Genomic DNA, 19,925 nt, shown 5'->3' with positions numbered 1-19,925 from the left:
TGTTTAGCCTGGAGAAAAGAAGGTTAAGAGGTGATATGATAGCCCTGTTTAAATATTTGAAGGGATGTCATATTGAGGAGGGAGCAAGCTTGTTTTCTGCTGCTCCAGAGACTAGGACCCGGAGGAATGGATGCAAGCTGCAGGAAAAGAGATTCCACCTCAACATTAGGAGGAACTTCCTGACAGTAAGGGCTGTTCGACAGTGGAACACACTTTCTCGGAGTATAGTGGAATCTCCCTCCTTGGAGGTCTTCAAACGGAGGCTGGATGGGCATCTGTCGGGGATGCTTTGATTTGGATTTCCTGCATGGCAGGGGGTTGGACTGGATGGCCCTTGCGGTCTCTTCCAGCTCTATGATTCTATGATCACTCACACCATACACAGATTTAAACTTGATCAAAAACAGGAAGGGTTGGAGACTAAGAAACATGAATTAGACAAATTACTAGAAGGGAGTGAAAAGAAATTGATTTCAAAATTATATAAAATTTTACTAGAAAGGAAACTAGAACGAGATGTTATAAAAGAAATAATGGTGGGTTACAGACCGCCATTAAAGTACGCGCAGAGCGCGTACTAGGGTTAGGAAGGGGCGGTGCTTCCGCACCCCCATAGCACGCGCTCCGCGTGCACAAAATGGCGGCGGCCATTCCACACGGCCACTGCCATGATGGCGTCACGAACGCGCCGCCTCCAAACAAGGCAGTGCGGACATGACGCCATCGCTCCGCACGAGGGCGCTTAACGCGCCCTTTCCACAGAGCAGGAAGGAGCTCCGAAATGGAGCTCCTTCCTGGTTTGCGTCACTGGGCGCAGCTTTCAGACAGCTGCGCCCAGCAAAGCAAGGGAGAAAGGGGCCAAGCGGACCCTTTCTCTTCCTCCCCACCGCCGCGGGGTGTCCTTGAAGCCCCAAGGACACCCCTTTCCAGGCTGTGGGGAAGCGGCCTTTCCACCCGGAAAGCGGCGGATCGGGGCCTCAGCGGCTGCCGTTCTAGCTGGTGAGGCCCCGATACACCAGGGAAAGGCGCGCCTACAGGCCACCCCAAAGGGACGGTCTGTAATGCGCCCATGATAAAATGGGCAACAGATGTTGGCAGAGAGATTGAACTAGAAAGCTGGCAACATGCAAGGGGAAAAAAAGACATTTCAGTCCACGTAATGTCAAAATATCAGAGGAAACTACCAAAAAATGGACTTCCTTTGGCACTTAACTTCTGTAAAAATAGCTAAGCTATATAAAGTTGAGCAAAACAAATGTAAATGCAAAAAAATAAAATAAAATAAAACCAAGAAATTTATGTCCCAAACTGGATTCCAAAATCATGGGTCAACTTATATATAGGGCAATTGGTTAATACTGTTTATAAAGTTCCTAAAAGAAGTGCCCACCCTTTCTTCATAGCTAGGGATCTTTAAACAGCTCCCCATTTGAGTCCCTGTACATCCTCTGTGTGTGTGTGTGTGTGTGTGTGTGTGTGTGTGTGTGTGTGTGTGTCTTATCCCTCAGCTTTCCTTCATACGCAGAGCTAACAAACAGCTGGTGAGGCAAGGGAGAGAGAGAGTATGCCAAGGCTTGTACCCCATTTTGGAAATTCTGGTGGTGAAGGAGAGAGAGAGAGAGAGAGAGAGAGAGAGAGGTTTGTACCCCATTTTACCAGCCATGAGCCTTGGAAATCCTAGTGGTGAAAAGAAGAGAGAGAGAGAGAGGTTTCTACCCCGTTTTGAAATCCATGAGCCTTAAAAATGCTGGTGGTAAAGGGAGAAGGAGTGTGTGTGTGCATGTGTATATGTGCATGTGTGCGTGTATGATGGGGTTTATTTCCCCATTTTACATGCCGAGACCGTAACCCTTGGGAGAAGTCCATAGAGGGAGAAGGAGGAATGGAAGTGGATCTTTCCCCCCCCCCCCCCCTTTAGATCTTTTGTAACATGCCCCAGTATTTGACCCTCTACTTATCCACACATCATATCAAAATCCATGATTTTTGCCCCAAAACTGCCTTCAACTTATACATGAGGTCATAGAATCATAGAGTTGGAAGAGACCACAATCCTCTGCCATGGAGGAACTCTCAATCAAAGCATCCCTGACAGATGGCCATCAAGCCTCTGCTTAAAGACCTCCAGGGAAGGAGACTCTACTACACTCCGAGGGAGTGTGTTCCACTGTCGAACAGCCCTTCCTGTCAGGAAGTTCCTCCTAATGTTGAGGTGGAATCTCCTTTCCTGTAGCTTGCATCCATCGTTCCGGGTCTTGTTCTCTGGAGCAGCGGTTAAAATGAGTACCCAGATTATTGAGGGCAAATTAGCTTACAGTTGTAAACCGTTTAGACACTGCTTAGGCAGTATGAAGCGGTATATAAATGAAGCTTGTTTGCTCCCTCCTAAATATGACATCCCTTCAAATATTTAAACAGGGCTATCATATGCTATCATATGCCCATCTTGACCTTCTCTTCTCCAGGCTAAACATCCCCAGATCCCTAGGTCGTTCCTCATAGGGCATGGTTTTCAGGCCCTTCACCTCCTTTGGACATGCTCCAGGTTTCTCAACATCCTTTTTGAATTGTGGTGCCCAGAACTGGATGCAGTATTCCAGGTGGGGCCTGACCAAAGCTGAATAGAGTGGCATTATTACTTCTCTTGATCTAGACACTATACTTTTATTGATGCAACTTAACATTGCATCGGCCTTTTTACCTGCTGCATCGCACTGTTTACTCATGTTTACTTGGTCTCCTAGATCACTTTCACATGTAGTTTCATTCAGCCATGTATCCCCCATCCTATATCTGTGCATTTCATTTTTCCACCCTAAGTGCAGTACTTTACATTTCTCCCTGCTGAATTTCATTTTGTTACCTTTGGCCCAGCTTTCTAGTCTATTCAGGTCATTTTGAATTTTGATCCTGTCCTCTGGGTATTTGCTACTCCTCCTAATTTGGTGTCATCTGAAAATTTTATAACTATGCTCCCAATATGGTCATCCAAGTCATTGATAAAGATGTTGAATAGCACTGGGCCCAGGACAGAGCCTTGTGGAACCCCACTGGTCACTTCTCTCCAGGATGAAAAGAAACCATTGTTGAGCATCCTTTGAGTTCGGCCGGTCAACCAATTACATATCCATGTAACAATTACCTTGTCTAGCCCAACAGTTACCTTGTCTAGTTGACTTATACATAAGTATATATGGTAATCAGCAACGATACCACCAACATTTCCAAGGCATTTGGAAATGCAGTTCAATAAGAATTATGAAAATCCATTTGTTGACGTAACAAAATATAATATTTTTTTATCAGTTTGAATTTTATTGATGATAAAAATTAAGTATTTTAAAAAATAAAGATGCTGAATAGCAACACAACACACCCCTGTGAAACTACACTAGTCCCTTCTCTCTAGAATGAAGAGGAGCCATTTCTGAGCACTCTTTGGGTTCAGCTGGTCAACCAATCACAAATCCACCAAACAGTTGCATTGTCTAACCCACATTTTACTAGTTTGTTTACCAGAATATTGTGGGGAACCTTGTTAAATCCACAGCATTCCCTTCAGCTACCAGCATCCACAGCATTCCCTTCAGCTACCAAGCTGGTAATTTTATTTGGGGGGGGGGAGGGAAGAGTAAAACTTTAGTCTGGTATGACCTGTTTTTGAGAAACCCATGACATTTTGTGATTATGGAATTCTTTTGTAAATGCTTACAGACCCTTTGTTCAATGATCTGCTCTTTCCTGGTATTGATGTCAAGCTAACTGGACAATAATTGTTTGGGTTCGTTCCGTCTCCCCCCCCCCTTTTCCCCCCTTCTTTTTCTTGAAGATGGGCACAACTTTGCCTCTTTACATTCACTTGGCCCCCTGTTGTTCAGTGATTCTCAAATATTATTGCCACTGGCTCTGAGATTAATTCTGCCAGTTCTTTTAATACCTTTGGATGTAGTCTATTTGGCCCTGGTGATTTGGATTCATTGACTAAACAGATATTCCTGTACTTCTTTTTTACTCATTCTGGGCTGTATTTTCCCTGCTGTGTCTTCTGCTCCATTTTCCTCAGGGTGAACATCCTTTTCCTTTTGTGAGAAGACTGTGACAAAGAAGGTGTTGAGTAGTTCTGTCTTTTTTGTGTCCCCTTTTAGCATTTCACCATTTTTTCTACGCAGTAGCCCTACCATTTCCTCCTTCTTCCTTTTGTTGTGGACATAATCAAAAAAGCCCTTTTTATTGTTCTTAAACTCTCTAGCAGGCCTGAGCTCATTCTGCGCTTTAGCTTTCCTGACTTTTCCCCTACAAATGCTAGCTATTTGGTTTAATTCCTTTTTAGTGATTTCCCACTTTTCCCATTTTTTATACATGTCCCGATTACAACTTAGCTGATTTGAAAAATCTTTAGTCATCTATCCTGATTTCTCAAGAAGACCTCCCATTTTTTCCTCTTCATTGGAATACTTTGAAATTGTGCGTTTAGAATCTCTCTTTTGAGAAACTCTCATCCTTCCTGAACTTCCTTCTCTTTTTGTATTCCTGACCATGGGATAACCCCCAGTATTTCCCTAAGTTTACTGAAATCAGCTCTCCTAAAGTCTAGAATGCATGTCTGACTATGCTTGGCTTTCCCTTTCCACTGTATAACAAACTCCAGGAGAACATGATCACTCCCACCCAAGGATCCCACCACTTGCACCCCATTAACCCAGTCATCCCTGTTGATTAGGATCAGAGGTAAAATAATTGATCCCCTTGTTGCTTCTTCCACTATTTTGACAATGATATTGTCTACCAAGTAAGTGAGGAGCTTGCTGGACCTCAAACTCTTGGCTGGCTTTGACTTCCAGCAAATATCTGGATAGGTGAACTCATCTGTCACTACTACATCTCACCTTTCTGGTTGTGTGGCCATCTGTTGTAGGAAGATATCATCCAAGCATCCAGCAGTTATATTACTACATTCCAATCATGTGACTCATGCCACCAGGTTTTAGTGATGCCTATTATATCGTATTTGCTTTGTTGTGCTAGGAGTTCAAGTTCATCTTGCTCATTTCCCATGGTTTGTGGATTAGTGTAGAGACATTGAAGACCATGGGTTCTCCGTCCTAGGTGCCTGTGTAAAGTTTTCTCCCTCCCATTGGTGGGTCCCTGCACTATTTGCCTTGTTTCCTCTATAACAGTTTGACTATTATCTCCAGCCCTTGATGAACTCCTGCCTACCAAAGTACTGTCTCCCTCCCCCACACATCTCAATTTAAAGCTGTTCTGATCAAATTTTTGAAACTATTGGTAAAAATGTTTCTGACCACTGGTGTGAGATTCAACCCATCTCTTGCTGGAATTCCCCCTAACTGAAATCAAGATATGCTACATCTACAACATTCCCTTCGTCTACCAAGCTGGTAATTTTATGAAAAAAAGAGATAACAGTAGTCTGGCATGACTTGTTTTTGATATTTTGTGATTATGAGATTACAACTTGTAATCTTTCAGATTCCTACCCAGAGCCTCATAATCCCTTATGGTATTGTTGCTCTCCACCTGGCTTTCAGGATTTGCCTTATTCTCTCTATAGTCATTTGATTGATTGATTGATTGATTGATTGATTGATTGATTGAAATTTTATTTATATACCGCCGTTCCTATGATCACGACGGTTTACAAAACAAAATGAAAATACGATACATTACAGATTACAGATATAATACAATACAGATCACAGATTAAAAATCAAAATTAACAGCAAAAATCCCTCATATAAAACCATACAGTACTATACATCATTAAAATCCGTCATTAAGACCAGTCGAGATAATAAAACAGTCTAAAAAATACAATACATAGTATACAGGAGCAAAACAGTCAGGACATGTGGGGGAAGGCTTGATGAAATAAATGAGTCTTAAGGTTTTTCTTAAATGACTCCAGGGAGGGGGCTAAGCGGAGCTCCTCAGGGAGAGCGTTCCAAAACTGCAGGGCCACAACAGAAAAAGCCCTTTGCGCAGTCATTGCGTATCTTGTCTTGAGAACACTCAGAGGTTTTTTCCCACCTGACCTGAGAGTGCGGGGTGGATTGTATGGGGAGAGGCGGTCCTCCAAGTATTCTGGGCCCAAGCCATTTAGGGCTTTATTGGTAACAACCAACACCTTGTATTGTGCCCGGAAGCGAATTGGCAGCCAGTGCAGATCTTCCAATATAGGTGTTATGTGGCTGGCCCTGGAGCTACCAGTGACCAGCCTGGCGGCCATATTTTGAACCAACTGCAGCTTCCGAGTTTGGTACAAGGGTTGCCCCATGTAGAGCGCATTATAGAAATCGAGTCGAGAGGTTACCAGTGCGTGTACCACTGTTTCAAGGTCCCCCCAGTCCAGGTAGGGACGCAGTTGGCGTATCAGCTGAAGCTGATAACAGGTGCTTCTAACTGTCGCATCCACCTGAGCAGTCAGGTGAAGCGAGGAGTCAAGAAGCACCCCCAAACTGCGAACTGAGTCCTTCACGGGGAGCGTGACCCCGTTCAGGACAGGTGGAGAAACCTCCTTCCCAGGACCAGGATCACAAGTACTTCCGTTTTCTCTGGATTCAGGCTGAGTCTATTTTCCTTCATCCAGCCCATTACCAACTCCAGACAGGCATTGAGCAGAGAGATGCCATCCCTAGTCACTGCATCAGTCGGAGACACAGAGAAACATATTTGGTGTCATCGGCGTACTGATAACACCGTGCCCCGTGTCTCCGGATGATCTCTCCCAGCGGCTTCATGTAAATGTTAAATAGCATAAGGGACAGAATCGCTCCCTGAGGGACCCCAGATGTAAGGGCCCTCTTATCGGAGCGACAGTCCCCCAGCTCCACCATCTGGAATCTACCCAAGAGGTAGGACCAGAACCACTGCAAAGCAGTGCCCCCAATACCCAACTCTCCCAGGCGATCCAGAAGGATACCATGGTCGATGGTATCGAAGGCCGCAGAGATGTCCAAGAGCACTAACAGGGACACGCTACCCCTGTCCATGCCCAGACGGAGATCATCGACTAAGGCGACCATGGCAGTCAACCCCATAGCCCACCCAGAAGCCGGTTTGAAATGGGTCCAGATAATCCGTATCTTCCAAGACCCTCTGTAGCTGGGAGGCAACCGCTCTCTCGATCACCTTCCCTAAAAATGGCAGCAGTGATACAGGCTGATAATTGTTTCGAATTAGGGGGTCAAGGGAGGGCTTCTTTAGTAAAGGTTTTACGATGGCCGTTTTGAGATTAGATGGGAAAAGGCCCTCCCTGAAGGATGAATTGACAATATGACGCAACATTTCTGTTGTCGCCGTTCCCCCTTGAACTGCCAGCCATGAAGGACAGGGATCGAGAGAGCAGGTCGTCTTCCTAACGCTACTGAGGATCCTGTCCACATCCTCGGTACTAACAGACTCAAACTGATCCAGTACAAATGAGTCCACGGAAGCTCTGGACGCCTCTACTCTCGATTCTGAACCAATAACAGCATCAAGATCAGCTCTTAGCCGAGAGATTTTATCCGCAAAGAAGTTGTTAAACTCATCACAGCAGGCTTTAGATGGTTCCAGTAGTGGGTTCAGGGGGGGAGCCAGTTGAGTAAGCTCTCTCACAACCCTGAACAGCTCTGCCAGACGCGACTCCACGGACGCAATTCGTGCAGCATAGAACGAATTCTTAGCTGCACCAATTGCCACTCCGTAAGCCTTCAAAAGAGACTCTAGGAGTGTCTTGTCAGATAAGTGCTGGTGTTTCCGCCATTTGCGCTCTAGTCGTTGCGCAGCCCGCTTCCTTGCCCTGAGATCTTCCGTATACCAGGGCTTTTTATTGGAAGCAGGCCAGAAAGGACACTTGGGAGCGATACTGTGTATAGCCCTGGAGAGATCAATATCCCAGGTGTTAGTCAGGGCATCAACAGAATCGCCGTCAGCTCCAACCAGATAGCCCTCTAAGGCTTCCTGGAACCTATTGGGTTCCATCAACCTTCGAGAGTGGACCATTCTAATAGGTCCGCCACCCCCGGGGGGGATCTGGACAGTAGCCTTGATACTAGCCTCAACCAGGAAATGATCCGTCCATGACAGGGCAGAGATATTGGTTACCTCTGCCCACAGAGATATTTATAATATCTCCAGCCCTTGCTTAACTCATGCACTCCAGAATAAATAAAAATAAAATGTTTGCACAAATAATTTACGCTTTGCACAAAAGCCAGCACTTTATGCAGAAAGCAAAAAAGATAACTTTTTAATGTCAAAGAATTCAGGTTCTCTTCTCAAGCCTTCCAGGGACTTAGACAATCAAAACACAAATGCTTCTGAGTCAATTGTGAAAGGGCACATGCAATATGACTTTTTTTTTATTCTTTAAGACATGCCATTTTTATTATTATTTAACACAACCTGTTGTAGCATATCAGCCAAGTTGTTCTTACCCTAAATACTTTGACCATAAATGAGAAAGTATATGTATGTTGCCTCAGTTGAAATGAAAATGATTTTCCAGTTAGCTATTCTGGTTCCTGCATCACCATGACTCTATGCTGGTGTGAGGTTTTGGAAATAAATAGCAATCATCATGATGGATAGCAAGTAAAGTTCTCAAGGTGTAAAACAAAATCTGGCCAAGTGTATATGAGCAAGGAGAAGTCATTTACCTCCCATCATGAAGTTTTCTTGCAATTAGAAGTATAAAAACAGTAAAGAGTTCCCCTTTGACAAGGTTGTTAGATTGTGTCCAACTGTAGTAGGTGGTGCTCATCTCTGTTACTAAGCCAAAGAGCCAGCATTGTCAAAGACAACTCCATGGTCATGTGGCCAGCTACTTCCACTATTACATGCTTGGCCAGCTATTTAGCTACTTCCACTTTTACATGCTTTTGAACTGCTAGGTTGACAGAAGCTGGGACTAGTGACAGGAGCTCACTCCATCACACAGTGCCTGGGCCTTGAACTGCCGACCTTCCTTCCTATCTTGCGATCTCGTCAGAGTCAGCATCTTAACTGCTGAGCCACCACATCCCTCATTATTAATTATTCAGAGTATACTGCCTCTGAATAACAAGACTCCATCACCATTTAGCATAGAGCTGATATGCTTGCACCTATGTAATTCTGTTTAACACCATCCAGATATCAGTAGAAGCATGAAATTGATGTACTTTAATTATTTTTTATGTTTTAATTTATTTCTGTGTTTTATCTATATTTTTGCTAGCTGCCTTCAATTCTGTTTTCAGTGGAAAGGTGGCATATAAATTAATTGTTCCAAGGAGGAAGTATCAGAATTTTGTTTGCTACCCTTGCCTGCAGCATATATATACCTGTGAGGGAGAGAATAGGCTGGCCCAGCTCCATCAGGGCTAGCCTGAAAAAAGAGGCTCCTCCCTCCATAACTGTCATCCTTCAGCCTATGAGGGAGTTGACCAGGCAGGCCCAGCTCCACCAGGGCTAGCCTGAAGAAAGAGGCTCCTCCCTCCATAACTGTCATCCTTTGGCCTATGAGGGAGAGAATAGCCTGGCCCAGCTCCATCAGGGCTAGCCTGAAGAAAGAGGCTCCTCTCTCCTTAACTGTCATCCTTCGGCCTATGAGGGAGAGAATAGGCTGGTCCAGCTCCATCAGGGCTAGCCTGAAGAAGAAGAGCCCTCCCTCCAGTCCATCTGCCTTGGTCCAGGCCTCAGAGGGAGAGAAGAATGCTGGACCTCATCTCCTCCCCCCTCACCATTCCCTTCTCCTTTTGTGTCGTGTCTTTTTAGATTGTAAGCCTGAGGGCAGGGAACCGTCTATTATCCCCTCTGTTGTAAGCTGCCCGGATTCCCAGTAATTGGGCGGCATATAAATAAATCCTATTATTATGATTATATATGAATTTGAAGTGCCATTTGGTGAGCCTGTCTTCATGTTCAGCTTATAATCAGTTCATAATCCATTAGGCTCTGATTACAATCAGCCCTCTGTATCCATGAATTCCTTATCCACAGAGTCAACCAAAAATGAGAATAATATATATATAGATAGATATAAATATAGATATAGATATATTCCAAAAGCAAAGCTTAATTTTGCCACTTCATGTAAGGGACACTAATTTACTCTACCATTGTATTTAACGGGACCTCAGTCCACAAGGGGCCCTAGAACCAAACTCCAGCAGATACCAGTGGCCCACTGTATTCAGTTTGTACTCAACATTATTGCAGCATATCAATGACACAGTCAGTTTGTATGCATATTGCATCATAGACACATAGGCCCCTTGGCAGACAAGGATTTAAATCCAGTGTTGTGCTGGAATCACAACCGAAATGTCTTTCCTCCCCTCTCTACTGTGCCACACATAAGAAAACTTGGTCTGGGGCGGTTGGGAGCATGGAGGGCCTGAAGATTAAAAGAAGTTATCCTGGCATTGCCTCTAGACCTTCTGGCTAAGATAAAGTGAAGATGTTCTGGCCTCTGATTCCATTTGGTTTCTCTTAGTCCTCTAACGGAAGTCCACTGTTGGCTCCTGGCATGGAGATCAGGGGTAGAGTAGGCAGATACAATCCATCTTCCTCCAAAATATTCACTTATGCTCTGAATAAATGTCTGCTCAGGACATATATCAGTAGTCCCATCTTTTGATAATTAATTATTTATTTAGTGAGAAAACACATATCTTCTCTCTTTTACTGTGGAATTGTCTTGACTTTTTGGCATAATTTTATGCACAATCTAGAACACAACATCTACCATTTGTAACCCTTGCATGTTTTTCCACCACGACTTCTGTCTTGTTTCCTTACCACCAAAAAAAAAAAAAAATCTGCTAAGGAAAAACAATACCTAAAGCTTCCATTCAAAAGCACCCATAAGCAATTATTGTCTTCCTGTTCCTAAGAATGCTATAATAGCTATCCAAGTTAGCATTTCAATAATTAGTTCTAAGTTCTATTTTTGAATTGATAGAAAATCACAGAATTGTACAGCTGGGAAAGTCCCCAAGAGCTGTTTAGTCCAACCTCTGGTAATGTTAGGATCTGCAGCTAAAGCATCTCTGAGAGGTGGCTATCTAATCTCTACTTTAAAAGTTCTAATGAAACTTTTGTTCATTTATATATTTGTATGTGTGTGGATACACACAAACACACACACTTATACACACACAGTAGTTCTTCATTACAACAACTCCCAAACTTCTGTACATATCAGTAAGAAAGGCAGAAAATCAAAGTTTTCCAGCAGTTTTCTAGTTATTTCTTATCTTGTTTTCTTTTCATCTGTTTACAACATAGTTCTGTAGTTCTGTGTAATTCAGAGGAATGTGTTTACCTCTTTTATGATGAAACTCATTTCTGGAGAATTGTGGATTTCGAATAGTGGTTGGGACATGATGTCTCTCTTGTTTTTTCAGATTCTTTCGCTTATTGATTCTATAAATCAAATCAGAAGCACTTGAAAAAAGTTCTGGGAAAGAAATATTTGAAAAAGCAGTTTTAATGTAAGGTCTAAAGTCTCAAGAAATAGAAAACATTTTTAAAAGCCCATAGTTCTATAATATAAATATGTATGTGGTATTTAGATGTGATTTTGATGTCTTTATGAGTCTGTTTTCTAAATTCAGAGAGGAATTTCTTTTAAACTATTTATTGGCTTTAATTACCTTGCCATTCTTTCCTTCCTTTCTCTTGGTTTACCACCCTGGTCATATCTTTAAATTTTTAGTAACTGTTTTTTGTCTTTTTTCAAACTTGCTCTAGGTATCTAACTGGTTTGGAAATAAGAGAATCCGGTACAAGAAGAACATAGGTAAATTTCAAGAGGAAGCCAATATTTATGCTGCCAAAACGGCTGTCACTGCTACAAATGTGTCAGCCCATGGAAGCCAAGCTAACTCACCCTCAACTCCTAATTCAGCTGGTTAGTTTTTTTTTTTTCTTTTGGGTTGTTATTGTTCATTTTCTTTACATGGGAGTTTTTGATTTTGTTTTCTTCTTCTTTGTATCAATGTACATTTCTTGGTTGCTTTTAATTTGGTTTCCTCTTTGGTTTGTTCTCTTTTGGAAAATTTAGACTATTTTGTTCCTGTCTGTTTTTTGTTTCTAAAGGCATTATTGTTGTGCTGTGTAATTCAGAGGAATGTGTTGAGGACATTTTATGGGTAATTTTTTTCCTGAGATGCTGATTATCTTAGGAGAAAGTTTGTCCATATACAGTTTTTGTGTTTTCAGAGGGGAAGTCATTTATCACTGGGTAACCCAGATAAATAATCTAACAAATTCAGGAGTCATGATTCATCAGGACTATATTTGAAATGAACAGGAGCTACAGATAAAGTTTAATTGGGCTTTTGCTCAGGATGTCCTTTGTCATGTTATTTAGAGCTATATTTTGTGAATCCTTTCCCTTGGTTATTGCTTGGTCACTCCATCATCTTTGTCAATTTATCTTGTGTGGGGGGTTTTTGGTTTGGTTTTTTGTTTGTTTCTTTGTTTTTGGATATTTTTTTTAGTAATGTCAGAATTGCCAAAAGATGTCTGGTACTCAGTGGAGTAAATGGAATTTCTGCTTCTATTTGTCTGATATGTGGCATTGTTCTCATGCTAGATTCTCACAGAGTAAATTAATCCAGACTGCCTTGAGTACTATGTGGATAGGCAGGGTGAAAATTTTAGGACTAAAATAACAAAATAAAAAATCATAATTGTCTCATTTTGATACTCATAGCACTCTTATCAGATTTATTGTTCCATGTTACAGTACATATTTATATTGTTTAGGAAAAATGATGACAAATTTTTCATGTGTGACTTTCTGGGCCTTGTACAAAGGTCAGTCTGAGGACCAGAGTGTGATCAAAGTTTACTGTAGGCCAAGTACTCTAGGCTATGGGATTGATATCCTTTTTTCAGGTTTTAAAATGATGTGGGGTACAGCTGAATATATAGCATTTTTGTAAAGCTGCCAAGAAGCCCAGTCCAATAAGGCCATTCCCCAAGAGAGCCTGCATACTATTACAAAACACGATATGGCTCCTGCACTGAATTACTTAACGTCTGAATGATTAAACAGTGAAGTCAAATATCTCCCCATTTCCAGTGGAGTCTGTGGCATGGTGAGCCCTTGTTCACATATTAGGTCATTGGGGTTTGGCCATGGAGTCTAACCAATGGAAAATGGAAAGCTGCACCATTCCCCACCCCATTATTGCCAATCATGGAAACTAATTCACCTTGATAGTGGAACTATCTGCTCAGTGCAAAGTAACAGCATCTATGCAAGCTGAATCTTCTTTTGGTATTCATTTAGATGTTAGCGAGGTGCAGTATTCTAAACCGAATGATTCCCTCTTTCTGGAAAACTGTTGTTTAAAATTAGAATTTCTAGTGACACCATGTCTCACTCCAGGCCATGTGCTTCTCCCTGATATCACCACTGCCTCCACCTGATGGTTAATAAACCTGTGTGTGCAGTTGTCATAGAGCAGTTATCTAAGATTGTGAGTTCTTGCATGGTAAGGGGTTGGACTGGATGGCCCTTGTGGTCTCTTCCAACTCTATGATTCTATGTTGCTTCTGGCCTCAGAGTGAGTCATGATTTGTGAGGTGGGTTGTCATGGAAGTTAGAACTACAGAATTTGCAAACAATGTTGAAGAATGCACTTTTATTTCTGGCATTAACCCAGCTTTCCACATTAAGGCAAGAAATATTACAGAAGTTAAATCTCACAATAACTTTGGCATGATAACACATCACAAATTGCCATCATTTTGTATGACTTTTGAAAATGGAGATGGTATATGTTGCCTTACTGGTTTTCGCAGCGTTAACATTATATGAGGGAACTGGCCTTTTTATTAGGTCTGCTTTCTGCCCTCATGGAGGTAACATTTTAGTAACATTTCACAAGTTAGCAATGGTTTGATCTCTTTCACCACATGATTCAGAAATAGAAGGAGAGATCTTTGTTGAAAAAGCCATCCCTGGATCCCACTATAATGATTAATTATCAGCCAGTGTCCAACCTGCCATTTTGGGGCGAGGTATTGGAATGTGTGGTGGCATCCCAATTCCAGGGCTTTCTGAATGAAATGGACTATCTAAATCCATTTCAGTCTGATTTCAGACCTGGCTATGGAACAGAGACAGCCTTAGTGGATGACTTACACAGGGAACTGGACAGGAGGAGTGTGTCCCTGTTAGTTCTGCTGAACCATCAACCATAGTATCCTTCTGGGCAGCCTCTCTGGAATTGGACTTGGAGGTACTGTTTTACAGTGGCTCTGTTCCTTCCTGGAGGGGCGGACCCAGAAGCTGGTGCTGGATGACTTGGCCCCCTGACCACTGGGGTCCCTCAGGGTTCTGTGTTGTCCCCTATGCTATTTAACATATACATGAAACTACATGGGAGAAGTCATTTGAAGTTTGTGGTGTGATGCCACCAAAATGCAGATGACACTCAACTTTATTATTCCTTTCCACCTCAATCCAAGGAGGCTGTCCTGGTCCTAAACCAGTGTCTGTTGTGAGTAATAGAATGGATGAGGACAAACAAATTGAAACTTAATTCAGACAACACAGAGGTGATCCTGGTCAGTCGGAGGGCAGATCAGGGAATAGGGATCCAGACTGTGTTAGATGGGGTTACATTCCCCCTGAAGACACAGGTTCACAATTTGAGGGTACTCCTGGACTCAGCTTTGAACTTGAAGGCCTAAGTTTCTATATAGTGACCAGGAGTGCTTTTGCACATTTAAAACTTGTGCAGCAACTGCACCCATTCTTTGCCACTCTATTCTGCTTTGGTCAGGCCCCACCTGGAATACTATGTCCAGTTCTGGGGACCACAATTAAAAAAGGACATTGAGAAACTGGAGCGTGTCCAAAGGAGAGCGACTAAAATGGTAGTCTGGAAACCATGCCCTATGAGGAACTACTTAAGTAGCTGGGGATGTTTAGACTGGAGAAGAGAAGGTTAAGAGGTGATATGATAGCCCTGTTGAAATATTTGAAGGGATGTCATATTGAGGAGGGAGCAAGCTTGTTTTCTGCTGCTCCAGAGTCTAGGACCTGTAGAAATAGATTCAAGCTACAGGAAAAGAGATTCCTCCTTAAAATTAGAAGAGGATCCTGACAGTAAGGGCTGTTCAACAGAGGAACAAACTCCTTTGGAGTGTAGTGGAGCCTCCTTTCTTAGAGGTCTTCAAACAGAGGCTGGATGGCCATCTTTTGGGGATGCTTTGATTGTGATTTCCTGTACGGCAGGGGATGGCCCTTGTGGTCTCTTCCAACTCTACGATTCTATGATTCTATGAGTCATCAGATATGGCTGCCTTTGAAGAGTCTTCAGAAGCTTAAGCTGGTCCAAAGAGCTGCAGCCAGACTATTAATGGGACTACACAATGCCCTTTTGAAACAACTCCACTTATCCGTCAAGACACTCCTAGAGTCCCTCTTGAAGGCCTCCAGAGCAGCAATAAGTGCAGCAAAGCACTCGTTCTATGCTGCACGTATTGCATCCGCAGAGTCGCGTCCGGCAGAGCTGTTTAGGGTAGTGAGGGAGCTTACCCAACTGCCTCCCTCTTTTAACCCTATTCTTGAACCATCTAAGGCCTGCTGTGACGAGTTTAACAACTTCTTTGCGGATAAAATCTCTCGGATAAGGGCTGATCTCGATGCCAGTATTTGTTCTGAATCTAGAGTAGAGGTCTCCAGAGTTTCCGTGGACTCTGTTATACTGGATCATTTTAAGTCTGTAAGTACCGAGGATGTGGACAAGATTCTTTGTAGTGTTAGGACATGCTCTCTCGATCCCTGTCCTTCATGGCTGGAAGCTCAGGGGGGAACGGCTGTAACTGATATGTTGCGCCGTATTATTAATTCAGCCTTCAGGGCAGGGCGGTTTCCATCTAGCTTAAATATGGCCATTGTAAAACCTTTGTTAAAAAAGCCCTTCCTGGACCCCCTGATTCGGAATAATTATCGGCTTGTTTCGCTGCTGCCTTTTTTAGGGAAGGTGATCGAGAGGGCAGTTGCCTTCCAGCTTCAAGGGATCTTGGATGAAATGGATTTTCTAGACCCATTTCAAACCGGCTTTTGGGCGGGCTATGGAGTTGATACTGCCATGGTTGCCTTAGTTGATGATCTCCGTCTGGACATGGACAGAGGTAGCGTGTCCCTGTTGGTGCTCTTGGACATCTCAGCGGCCTTTGATACCATCGACCATGGTATCCTTCTGGAACACCTGAGGGAGTTAGGTATCGGGGGCACTGTGCTCCAGTGGTTCCTTTCCTACCTCTCCGGTAGATTCCAGATGGTGCAGCTGGGGGACTGTCGTTCCAATAAGAGGGCCCTTACATCTGGTGTCCCTCAGGGAGCGATTTTGTCCCCTATGCTATTCAACATTTACATGAAGCCGCTGGGAGAGATCATCCGGAGATACAGGGTGCGGTGTTATCAGTACGCTGATGACACCAAATATGTTTCTCTGTGTCTCCGACTGATGCAGTGACTAAGGATGGCATCTCTCCTCTAAATGCCTGCTTGGAGTCGGTAATGGGCTGGATGAGGGAAAACAGACTCAGCCTGAATCCAGAGAAAACGGAAGTACTCGTGATAGGTTCCCCGGGCCCAGGGATGGATATTTGTCCACCTGTCCTGAACGGGGTCACGTTCCCCTTGAAGGACTCAGTTCACAGTCTGGGGGTGCTTCTGGACTCGTCACTCCACCTTACATCTCAGGTGGATGCGACGGTCAGGAGCACCTGTTATCAGCTTCGGCTGATACGCCAGCTGCGACCCTACCTGGGTCGGGGGGACCTGGAAACGGTGGTACATGCTCTGGTAACCTCTCGGCTGGATTTCTGTAATGCGCTCTACATGGGGCAACCCTTGTACCAAACCCGGAAGCTACAATTGGTCCAGAATAAGGCAGCAAGGCTGGTCACTGGATGTTCCAGGACTAGCCATGTAACACCTATATTGCAAGATCTACATTGGCTGCCCATTCGCTTCCGGGCGCAATACAAGGTGTTGGTAATTATCTATAAAGCCCTAAATGGCTTGGGCCCAGGGTACTTGGAGGACCGCCTCTCCCCATACAGTCCGCCCCGCACTCTCAGATCGGGTGGAAAACATCTGCTAAGAGTTCCGAAGTCTAGATATACTTCATTTTCACAGAGGGCATTTTCCATCTCAGCCCCGCAGATTTGGAACTCCTTGCCCGACGAGCTCCACTCTGTCACCTCTCTAGATTTGTTCAGGAGAAATTTGAAGACCTTTCTTTTCCGTCAAGCTTTCCCCCATGTGCCTTAATACTATCCCTTTCTCCCTTCTCGCATATTGTTCGATCCAGCTACTTTGTTGTATGGTTTTATGGTATGGTTTTAATGATTGTAATATAATGGTTTTTAGAGGATTTTGTATAGCTTTGAATTGGTTATGGGTAATTTGTTTACACTGTTGGGGATATACGTTGTTATAATTGTATCATTTTAGGTTGTAAACCGCTATGATCTATATAGGAATAGCGGTATATAAATAAATTTTCATTCATTTTCATTCATTCATTCACTAGCTGCCAGTTTGTGTCTGGACACAATTCAAAGTGTTGGTGATGACCGTTAAACCGTGTATGGCTCAAGTGCAGGCTATGTGGCAAACCATAGCTCCCTGTTTGAGCCAGCCTGGACGCTAAGGTCATCAGGAGAGGCCTTTCTCAGTCCTTCCACAATCACAGTTGGTAGGGATAATAGTAACAATAATAATAATGGTAATAATAGAGTTTATTTATAACCCACCTCTCCCTGTGTTGGATCAAGGCGGGTAACAGCATATAAAAAGAGAAAAACAATGTCAAAGGCATTCAAATCAGTCCGAAGAGAGCAATTTAGGCATGTGAAGAGTGAAATTAGGGGATCAATTTGGGAAGGCCCGCCAGAATTGATGTGTTTTTATTGCCTTCTTAAAGGCCTTGAAAGATGTTAGCTGGCGGATCTCGTCAGGCAGATCGTTCCAGATTTTTGGAGGAGCAGCAGAAAACATCCTCTGGGAAGTAGTTACCAGTCTAGTTCTCTGTGACTGTAGTAGGTTCTTCCCTGAGGACCTGAGAGTGCAGGAAGGATTATATGAGAGGAGGCGTTCTCTCAGGTAAGCTGGACCCAGGCCATGTAGGGCTTTATAGATAATAACCAACACCTTATACTGTGCCTGGAAGCTAATAGGCAGCCAGTGTAGGGATTTTAACATAGGTGTGATAGAATCAAACTTGGAACTCCCAGTCACCAATCTGGCTGCCATGTTTTGGACCAGTTGCAGCTTCCGAACGTGGCATAAGGGCTGCCCCATGTAGAGTGCATTGCAGAAATCGAGATGAGAGGTTACCAGGGAGTGTACAACAATTTCAAAGTTTTCCCATTCCAGGAAGGGGCGTAACTGGCATATCAGCCGAAGCTGATAACAGGCACTCCTGGCAGTTGCATCAACCTGGGACGACAGGTGAAGTGACGAGCCGAGGAGCACCCCCAAGCTACGAACACAGTCCTCCTCCACCCTTAGGGCGGCTTGTGTGGGTGAAAGAAAGACCACCAAAAGAAAGGGCAGCAGAGGTAGCAGTATCATGGGCCGGGAGCTAGGTTTCAGTAAGAGCAAGAAGAATGATCTAGAGAGAAAAAGATTGTGAATTGCTGTCGCTTTCGGAGCAACAGAGTGACAGTTCCAGAGTGAACAAACAAATGGAAGCTGAGAGATAGGAATTGGGATCAGATTATGGGAAATGCATGAAGCAATGAGAAGGAAAGGATTCAGTATCCAATAATTAATGAGAAAAAAAGTAAAAATGACAAAAGCAGAAAAATAATAGCCAACAGTGCTTGATAACATAGCCTAAACAGCACAAGATACGAAGATCTAATAGATAAGGAAGGGTGACTTTGGAAGCCTCTGTCTGATGTCCCAGTTGCTGAGGATGGTGGAAGGAGGGGTGGCTAAGAAACCTCTGCTTGGCGTCTCAGGTGTTGCTCTAGCCACGCCCCATCTCACTGCCATTCTGCTGGTGCTTCCTCAGGTCCCACTGTTGAGGGGAGAAAAGGGAAGTTCAGCGTCCTGGCTGGCTGGCTCTCAGCTGTCTTGCTGCCTGATATTCCCAGAGAGGGGTGGGGTGGAGGAATGCCCTTTCAAGTCCAGGGGCTCCAAGCCAGCCCCCTCTGGAGTGATGGTAGATGTGGCAAAGGTGTGGCCAAGCAATCCCTCTGCTGCCTGAATTCTTCCTCAGCTTTTGAAGGCTCTGGAGTGATGGTAGGTCCAAAGGTGATCTCTCTCTTTATCTAATGGGAGGACAAACCCTGTCATGAGTCTTATGTGAGTTTCCCCATGGGTTAATCCAAAACTCAACATTTTGAAAGAAGCAGTAGATCTTTAGTATTGTTGTTTTGCTTAAGTTCATGTTAATACAGAACAGTGGAAACATATATGGCTGCTTCAGACATTCAGTTTGTTGATGCACATCCAAGATGTTATTAACCTAAAGATGGGAAGTTTGAATACAACAAGCCTATATTTGCAAGCATGTGCATCATCTATGTATGCTTATCACAGAGTGGTTGCCTCACACTATTGACATGCACTTTTAGAGACAGTCTTCTGTCACTGTGTGATATGACATGAAATGATTCTGTGTTCAGAATGGGCAGAAGCATGTGTAAAATACAATACAAATAAAACCAAAAAGAGTGCTAAGAAATGTACTTGACAATATTTGTCATTTAAAAAAAATCATGTATCAGTTACATCAAGATCATAAACATGATGGCCAACCTGTGTATATATTCATGTAGCAGTCAAGCTACGTGCACTGAGCCTTCCTTGGTAGCAGTCCCTTACTATGAAAAGCAGTGTCTTGAGTGGTTTTTCACTCTGAGAAATCTTGATGCAGCTTTGATTGTCTTGC

General features: G+C 43.5%; 1 protein-coding gene across 3 annotated transcripts in view; it reads left to right on the top strand.

The window, feature by feature from the left end:
• Window positions 1–19,925, top strand: part of PBX1 (PBX homeobox 1) — a 508,422-nt gene that overhangs the window by 364,849 nt on the left and 123,648 nt on the right. For 2 of the 3 annotated variants that reach the window (XM_089516061.1, XM_089516063.1), the window contains exon 6: window positions 11,740–11,899. In XM_089516061.1, the coding sequence (XP_089372187.1) occupies window positions 11,740–11,899 (160 nt within the window). The remainder of the gene's footprint in view (window positions 1–11,739; window positions 11,900–19,925) is intronic. The other variant, XM_089516062.1, reaches the window with a different exon arrangement.

This window comes from Sceloporus occidentalis, unplaced genomic scaffold (genome assembly GCF_023333645.1).
Source record: "Sceloporus occidentalis isolate IW3139 unplaced genomic scaffold, rSceOcc1.0.p SCAF_3, whole genome shotgun sequence".
NCBI lineage: Eukaryota > Metazoa > Chordata > Lepidosauria > Squamata > Phrynosomatidae > Sceloporus > Sceloporus occidentalis.
Note: the sequence above shows the minus strand (reverse complement) of the source record. Positions and strands in the feature narration are given on the sequence as shown.